Below are 8,795 nucleotides of genomic sequence, written 5' to 3' on the forward strand. Positions count from 1 at the left end.
CAGCTCGAACACCAGAGCAGAGCCTGCCTGTGTCCAGAAGGCAAACACACAGAACCAGAACCAGTGCTGATTCTCCAGCCCACTGCCTCACTTCGGGGACCTGAACTGCTCCCCCGCCGCTCCCAGGTGCCACTGCCGGGGGGCCGCCGAGCTCGGGGTGTTCCCAGCCCTCCCATAACCGGCCCCGTCACTAACCGTCGGCTTGGCCTGGGGGGTGCTCCAGGTCTGGGCGCCCCGGGAAGGGGAGCTGGGAGGGGCCGGCCCAGGCGCGGGAGGGCGGCCCCGGGGGAAGGGGAGAAGGGGCCCGGCCCGGCCCGGCCGGTAGAAGAGCCGCGTCCAATCGCCCGCCAAGACCCCGCCTGCCCCGGGCGCCCCGCCCCGCATGGGCCGGCCGCGGGGCCGGGCTGGGGCCGCTATAAATGCTGCTGGGCAGGGCGGGGCCGCCCCGAGTCCGGACGGAATCGGCCCCTCCGCTGCCATGGCTGGTGAGTGAGGGCGCGCGCGGGGATCCGGATCCTGGCGGCGCAGCCCCGTGTAAACGGCCGCTCCGGAGCCCCTCCTTCGGCCTCCGCGTGTCCCGGCCGCGCGGCGGGCAGGGCGGTTCGGCGCGGGGCCCCCTACGCGCGCAGCGACCCGGCGGGCCGGGCTGAACAGCACCGAACCGCAGCGCACCGCAGGCCCGTCGCGGACCCGGCCTGTGCGCGCGGGAGGCTGCGTTGCCCTGGTAACGCGCAGCCCCGCCGCGCGCTCCCTCAGCGGCCGCCCCTCAGCTTTCCCGGGCTTGTGCTGCGCCCGGCGCCGCTCGTGAAGCGCAGCGCTGTGGGCAGCCCGCGGCCCTCGTCTGCCGCCGGCAGCACGGCCAGCCCGGCTCGCTCACACGGCCGAGGCACTGTCCCGTAAGCCGGCAGCGGGCGCAGCTCGGACCCGGCCCCGGCCCCGGTGGGCGGGCAGCACCGCTCGCGGTGGTGGGGCAGGTAACCCCTCCTTCACTCCGCGGCTGGAGCCGGTGACGGGCAGCTCGTGACCGCGGTGCCACCCTTGCTCCAGGGCCGTGGTCTGGCCTTTCCTCTCCGTGCCCAGGGCCAGGCCGGTTCCCTCAGCAGTGGCCGTTCTTCTCCGACCAGTCTTCACCCGCTCTCCTGCTCTTGGGCTCCTGTCTGCCAGGCGTGGTGCCAAGGCCACCGCTCCTCATGTTCCTCTTGAGCCTGTCCTTGGACTGCCCCTGTGCTCTCCCCTTTGGTGAGTTGGGCGTCCAGGAATTGTCTTGGTGCGCCTGCATCAGACGTGGGTACACAGTGGCTGGTGCTGGATAATCAGGGCCTCAACTGGTTCTTGGCTACGTTGTTTAACGTTTTTATTAATGACCTGGAAGAAAACATAAAATCAGTCACTTAAAGTTTGCAGATGACCCAAAATTGGGGGAGTGATAAATAACGAAGACAGGTCTCTGACAGAGCGATTTGAATCGCTTGATAAGCCAGGCACAAGCAAACAATATATGTTGTGATATGGCTAAATATATACATCTAAGAACAGAGAATGGAGGCTATACTTACAGGAAGGGAGAGAGACTATCTTGGGAAGCAGTGACTCTGAAAAAGATTTGGGAATCATGGTAGATGATCAGCTGAACACTTGCTCCCAGTGTAATGCTGTGGCCAAAAGGATTAATGTGATCCTGGGATGCTTACATGGGACTCTCGTAGGTGTAGACAGGTTATTTTAACTCTGTATTTGGCACTGGTGTGATTCCTACTGGAATCCTGTGTCTAGTTGTGATGCCCACAATTCAAGAAGGATGTTGATCAATCGAAGAGGGTTCAGAGAAGACCCATGAGAAAGATTAAAGGATTAGAAAACGTGCCTATAGTGCTAGACTCAAGGAGCTCAATCTATTTACATTAATAAAGAGAAGATTACGGGCTCACTTGATTCATCTGTAGGCCCCACATGTTGAAAAATATTGAATAATGGGCTCTTCAGTCCAGCAGAGAGAGGTCTTAACAATCCAGTGGCTGGAAGCTGAGGCTAGACACTTTCAGACAGGAAATAAAGTATACATTTTTAACAATAAGAATAACTAGCCTTGGAGTTCAAGGGTCATGGTGGATTCTCCATAATTGACAGTTTTGTTTTTTTTTAAATCGAGATTGGACATTTTTTGAAAAGATGGGCTGTAGGAATTATTTTGGGGAAGTCCCATGGCCTGTGCTATACAGGAGGTCAGACTAGATGATCACAATGATCCCTTCAGCCTTGGAATCTGTGAATCCTCCTTGGTATCCTCTCTTTTTGTACCTCCACTGGTTCCCTCCTTATCAAGCTACTTGTCTTCACTTCTTCCTCTGATCAGTCCAATGGTGCCAGCCTCCAATGCCCAGTTCAATGTTCAAAGCAGCACCTACATGCTCTCACAGGCTGACTTGCATGTGGGAGGTGCTCCCAGGCACATCCACTACACTCATCCTCTTTTGAAACCCACATTTACACTTCACCTTTTCTGTGATGCACATGAAAAATCACAAAGTTAGGCTGCCGGTGTGCGGAAACCACCGCCTGTTGTGCCAACCAATGTAATCTCACTGATTGCTCATACTCCCCTGCCTAGATCTGTTTCTTGTCTTGGATGGTAAGCTCTTTAGCACAAGGACCATAGTTTTCACTCCACTAGTGCAGTGCCCAGCACATTGGGCTCCTGCCTGGTCCATGACTGGGGCTCCTAGAGGCCACAGTAATGCAAATAAATTTCATATTTACAGACTGTAAAATGAGGTTTGAGCCAAGGGTCCGGTATCATTGAACTGCCCTGTGAGGACACCTTGATCCCTCACTTAAGCCCTGGCTGACCAGGAGAGGTGGTGACAAGCTAGGCTGATGTCTGAAGTTTTGCTAGACAGGGTTCTATGGGATATACTTTGATTATCCTCCCCTTTGCCCCAAAACCTCCTGGCTCGATTCAAATTTGTTACTGAGTCTGGAGTCCTACAGTGTACGAGGAGCACATCTCCTGAGCTGTATGGAGGGAGGCATATGTGTAGCACTCCCCTCGCTAATTGCTGAAGCGGCTATTGCACCAGTGAAGATCTGTGTGCAGTTCTTAGGAACAATAGGGGCAGTCCCATATGCTAATCACACAACACTTGGCAATACTATGAGTCTCACCTGTGGGTTTATTACCTGAAAGCACATGGAGGAGTCAGCTCCCCTGTTTTAAAGAATCCGTTCTTGGCCACCCTAAAGGCAAGTCCTAGAAAAGCTGCTCCTTGTTGGTTTGTTTTGCAGGAAGAAAAGCCCTGATTGTGTTGGCACATGAGGAGAGGACCTCCTTCAATTATGCCATGAAAGATGCTGCTGTGGATGCACTACAGAAGAGTGGCTGGAGTGTCACTGTTTCTGACCTGTACAAGATGAAGTTTAACGGTGTTCCGTCACGGAGTGACATCACTGGTACTGACCCTTCTCCTTCTCCTTCAAGTTCAGCATTTCCCATCACTGTTCTCTAGCACTGACCCGTCTCCTCTCTCAGGTAAGCCAAAAGACCCCAGCAACTTCAACTATGTCACCGAGATGGCCTTGGCAGGGGAAGAAGGTCGGCTGAGCAGCGACATCGTAGCAGAACAGAAGAAGCTCGAAGCTGCAGACCTGGTGATATTCCAGGTACCCCCTCACTCCATCAGAGTAAAGGGGAAAGTCCTGGATTGGAGGAGAAGCATGACTAGTTACTTGACCGTAATCTGGAAAATGGGGGCGGCAATCCTTTCCTTGTAAAGGGAAGGATCCGTCCCTCCTGCATCAGCTGGCCAGCACATAGACGTGTATCAGCTTCTGGCGTGGGTAACAGAACTGAACGCGAGCTTGTGGAGCTCACCAGGGCAACATTTCAGTTGCAATAGGTGAACTTGAGTGCCTGGTGTTCAGTGAGGATCTTATTACAATAGGCGTCACTGAAACTCGGTAGAACAATGATAATCAATGGGACTTGGTAATACCAGGGTACAAACTGACTGATGAGTCAAATATAGTAAGTCTTAAATGAATCAACCGTTAACATAGAATCTGTCGGGATAGAAATTCAGTGTTGATAAATGGAAAGTAAAGCCCATTGGAAAACAATCCCAACTATACATACAAATTGATGGGGTCTAAATGAGCTGTTACCACACAAGAAAGCAGTCTTGGAGTCGTCATGGATAGTTCTCTGAAAACATCCACTCAATGTGCAGTGGCAGCCAAAATAGCCAACAGGATGTTAGGAACCATTAGGAAAGGGATAGCTAATAAGACAGAAAATATCCTAATACCACTATATAAATCTATGGTATGCCCCCATCTGGAATGCTTTGTGCAGTTCTGATCGCCCCATCTAAAAAATAAATAAATACATTAGAATTGGAAAAATACAGAGAAGGGCAACAAAAATGGTTAGGGGGATGGAGTAGCTTCCATTTGAGGAGAGATCAATAAAACCAGGACTTTTTAACTTGGAAAAGAGACAAAGGGGGATATGATAGAGGTCTATAAAATCATGACTGATCTGGAGAAAGTAAATAAGGAAGTGCGATTTACTCCTCATAACACAAACACATGGGGTGACCTAATGAAATGAATAAGGCAGCAGATTTAAAACAAAAGGCAGTATTTCTTCACACAATGCACATTCAACCTGTGGATGTTGAAGGCCAAGACTATAACAGGGTTCAAAAAAGAATTAGAGATGTTATTGAGCATAGAACCATCAATGACTATTAGCCAAGCTGGTCAGGGATGTAGCTCATGCTCTGGCTATCCCTAAACCTGTGACTGCCAGAAGGTGGGACTGGAAGATGGGATAGATCACTTGATAACTGCCCTGTTCTGCTCATTCCTGCTGAGGGATCTGACATTGTCCACTGTTGGAAGACAGGATACTGGGCTAGATGGACCATTGGTCTGACCCCGTCTGGCCATTCTTATGTTTTTGTTTTTCTTATGTTTTTATGCTGTAGTGTTGCAATGTGCTGGTCTTGGGAAATGGAGATCTGCAACCCTACTCTCTTTCCCTTCTTACAGTTCCCCCTCTACTGGGTCAGCGTTCCTGCAATCCTGAAGGGCTGGTTTGAACGTGTTTTCACACGAGGATTTGCCTATTCCCTTGACACTCTGTACGACAGGGGTCCCTTTCAGGTAGGTGGGTGTGGATTGGTACTTACGCCATATTCTAACATTGAGGGGTCTGTTCCTTGGGTTGGACCCCAATTCACCTGCAGTGTGGAGCAGACAGCCCTCAATTACTTGGCAGAATGTACGTGGTGTGAACTGATGCTCTCTCCCTTTCTCTCCCAATGGAGATAGATGCAGATGTCAGCATGTACTTCCAATTCAGCAAGATCTAGGAGGGAGCCTGTCAAGGAAGAATTACAGGGCATGTGTGGGGGTTGGTTCCGTAACAAAGCAGAATCTAACTGCAGTGGAGATAAATCCAGAATTACCCGTGTTGTGGGATTTTCTGTCCTCCCCCCTAGGTTCAGCAGAGCCTGAATTCTATGGTGCTGTTGGCATGAGGGCCAAATTCTACCCTGAGAGGGTAGCATGGGGCAGTGCATTGAAAATGTGCAATGCTGGACACACAATGCTGGACAAGTGCTCCTCCTCAACCCTTTCAGGTAGCTTTCCAAGGAGGAAACCGTGTCAGAGCTAGAACTCCCTGGAATTCCTGACAGCTGGTCTAGCTCTTGGTACTCTAGACCAGCATACGTCTGCACTCATAGCCCTCTCCTCTCCTCCTCTTCCCCAAGGACATTGCTGCTGTTCCTCCCAGCCCTGATTCTCAGCAGTAATAAAAGTGCAGGCAAATAGAATTTTACAGACGTGGTGGCTACTTGGCATTTACCATTCACACTGTGCAGCTGCCCCCACTTGCATTTGCTTAGCTTGGCTCTTGGAGCCTGAGCCCTTTCAGCTGCCACTTGAGGTGTGATTGCAGTTTTTCTTCCACAGAAAAAGAAGGCTGTGCTCTCCTTCACCACAGGCGGGGCTGGCTCCAAGTACACCCCCACAGGCCTCAATGGAGACATCAACATCTTGCTTTGGCCAATACAGGTATTGGGTTTACAGCTGTGGAAGCAACTTGTGTCAAAGTAGAACATTCGTGGCACCATCCAAGGAGGTTGCATTTTCCACAAAGGGGAACATGGGATGAAGTTAAAGTCCAGTCTTTTATTGGGAGATGCATGGGGGAGAGAGCGGAAGTTGTGTTGCTTGGGACTTCTACAACTAGACTAAAAGCACTAGGTAACATACTGTAGGAAACAATCCTGCTCTGACCCCTAGGAATGCACTTGATGTAACTTCTATGGCACTCTTTGTACAGAGGTTTTAGAGCATGCAGTCCTCCTCCTGCACATGCAATTCATGCAGTAGAGTTCATGGGAATAGGAAGGAGTTGAGTGTCTAGGTTTGAAATCTACCTCTGACATTCAGTAAAGACTCCAGTTGGGAGATCCTTGCCCTCTCTCTGGAAAAGAGCAAAGGATCCTAACAGGTTGTAAAGAAGAGTGGAAAGCGGTACTCTGTGCACGCTGGGGAGATGTCAAGTTGAATTCAGGCACTGGCTTGGTATATAGAACGCCCCGTGGCTGTTCACTGCCATGAGAAGTCTTATCACTTCTGATGGTCAATGTCTCTGACACAAGTGCTCAGTGACATCATACCCCCTTCTTAGATCAGAGGTGCTCCAAGTCCCTCAGCCAGGAACTGAATAATTCTGGAATAGGATCACTTTCTAAGACATGTTCTGGGAATTAGCGGGGGACGTCCTGTGGTCTGTGTTGCATGTGAAGGCAGATTCTACGATCACAAGGCTCCCTTCTGGTCTTGGAATCTGTAGAAATCTGGACCAAAATTCCTGCAGTGCCAGGGGTTGGACATCACCCCTACTAAACCCATGGCCTGAGACATGACTTGAAGAATTCGGTTTTCGTAGCAGACCAGAAGCCCTGAGGCTGTCTGTGTGCTGTTACCCTTGGTTTTTCTCCAGTAGTTGAAAGAGCCTTGAGCTGAAGGTGGCATGTTCCCTTCTGCCCAAGTAAGAGATGTAGCAGTCTGAGCTTTCCTGTGGTCTCTCACTCTAGAGTGGCACGCTCCATTTCTGTGGCTTCCAAGTCTTGGAGCCCCAAATCGCCTACAGCATTGCCCACACGCCTGAGGATGTCCGTTCCCAGATCCTGGAGGGTTGGAAGAAGCGGCTGGCAACTATTTGGGAAGAGAAACCCCTCAGTTTTGTTCCAGACAGCCACTTTGATCTGAGCTTTGTGGGGGGCTTTGTGCTGAAACAGGAGGTCCAGGACCAACAGAAAGATGAGAAATATGGGCTGAGTGTGGGGCAGCACCTGGGGAAGGCCATCCCTCCTGACAGCCAAGTCAAAGCCCAGCAGAAATAGGATCCACAATCAGTTGCTGTGTGCTCTGGGCGCTGTTGCATCTGGGCCATTGCACACTGCAATGCCGTTCTGGGACTAGAGTCCAAGGAGCAGGGAATGGCCAAGAAGGCTGCTTGGGGGGTGGTGATGGAGCACAAGCTGCTGGAGTCCAACTCTAAGCCAAAGCTGTGCAGGAGTAATGGTGGTGTGATTCCCCAGCCGGGGCTGCCCATGGTGTTTTCCCTGAGGCACTGTGTGCCTCCTCCCCTAGCTTCTGCTGGTAGATGGCTACACCCATCTCCCCTTGATTCAGTGTGGAGTCAGAGCCATGCCTCCTCCACGCAGGTAGCAATAATTAACCCTCTGGGCTCTAAGAGCATCAGCAAGTGGGACGAAATGGGAATCTTGGCTCCCTACAATGAGGTGGTGGTTGCTGTTTGCTGCGCTGATGTCCGTGGTGGCATACAGTCTAGCTCTCTTCACGTATAAAATGACACTCAATAAAGATTGTTTCCTGTTGTAACTGCGTATTTATGTCACATCTTCATCCTGGGGGGCAGAGGGTGCCCTTCAGGCCTCATAGCCGCACCATGTGCTCTCTAGAGCCTGGGCTCGTTTGGGGGAGGTTGATATTGCTGGGTTGGAGGACTCCACCTCACAGACTTTAATGCCAGAGAAGACCATCCTCAATAGCCAGTCTGACCTGGCAGATGGCAGGCCCTAGAACCTCACCCATCCTCTTGTGTAGGAGGTCCATAACTTCCGGCTGAGTTACTGCAGTCCTCAAATCTTGAGGTACAGACTTCAAGTTACAGAGAATCCACTATTTACTGTGGTTCAAACCATCTACTGACCTGGCCTGCTGCAGTGACCCCAAGCCCTCTGCTAATCTGACCTGGGGGAAGTTCCTTCCTGACTCAAAATATGGTGATCAGTTAGTCCTGAGCACGTGGGTGAGACTCACCAGCCACACATCTGGGAAGTAATTCGCTGTAACAACTCAGAGCCCTCCCCACTTCGTGTCCCAGCTGCAGCCATGGGAGATATTTGCCATTAGCAGTTATGCCATTGTAGGCAACCTCATCATACCAGCCGCTCCATCAACTTATCAAGCTCAGTCTTAACACAAATTAGGTTTTTGCCCCCATTATTCCTTTGGAAGGCTGTTCCAGAACGCCAGGCCTCAGAGTTATAAATCTTTGTGTCATTTCAAGCCTAAACTTATCAATGGCCAGTTTGTATCCATTTGTTCTTGTGGCAGCATAGGCCCTTAACTTAAATAACTCCTCTCCCTCCCTGGTGTTTATCCCTCTGATGTATTTAGGGAGAGCAATCGTATCTCCCCTCAGCCTTCATTTGGTTAGTCTAAACAAGCCAAGCTCCTTAAGTCTCCTTTTG

At 51.0% G+C, this 8,795-nt stretch overlaps 1 protein-coding gene across 2 annotated transcripts; it reads left to right on the forward strand.

Moving 5' to 3' along the window:
- The first annotated feature begins 374 nt into the window (after window positions 1–374).
- LOC137166347 (NAD(P)H dehydrogenase [quinone] 1-like) lies at window positions 375–7,752 on the forward strand. 2 transcript variants are annotated; one of them, XM_067568058.1, is made up of 6 exons: window positions 375–485; window positions 3,283–3,447; window positions 3,527–3,657; window positions 5,050–5,163; window positions 5,977–6,078; window positions 7,110–7,752. In XM_067568058.1, exons 1-6 carry the CDS (start codon window positions 383–385, stop codon window positions 7,416–7,418), a joined length of 924 nt encoding a protein of 307 aa, XP_067424159.1. In that variant the 5' UTR covers window positions 375–382; the 3' UTR covers window positions 7,419–7,752. The 2 variants fall into 2 exon arrangements, with proteins under 2 accessions (XP_067424159.1, XP_067424236.1); XM_067568135.1 differs by lacking the exon at window positions 375–485 and adding an exon at window positions 529–1,239.
- The last annotated feature ends 1,043 nt before the right edge of the window (window positions 7,753–8,795 follow it).

Source organism: Emydura macquarii, unplaced genomic scaffold, assembly GCF_026122565.2.
Source record: "Emydura macquarii macquarii isolate MOO-44397 ecotype Brisbane River unplaced genomic scaffold, CSIRO-AGI_Emac_v2 contig_54, whole genome shotgun sequence".
Lineage (NCBI taxonomy): Eukaryota > Metazoa > Chordata > Testudines > Chelidae > Emydura > Emydura macquarii.

Coding starts and splice junctions, on each gene's coding strand:
- LOC137166347 (XM_067568058.1), top strand. CDS start 383: ATGGGCCGGCCGCGGGGCCGGGCTGGGGCCGCTATAAATGCTGCTGGG. Junction 486..3,282: donor CCCCTCCGCTGCCATGGCTG/GTGAGTGAGGGC, acceptor TTTGTTTTGCAG/GAAGAAAAGCCCTGATTGTG. Junction 3,448..3,526: donor GTCACGGAGTGACATCACTG/GTACTGACCCTT, acceptor CTCCTCTCTCAG/GTAAGCCAAAAGACCCCAGC.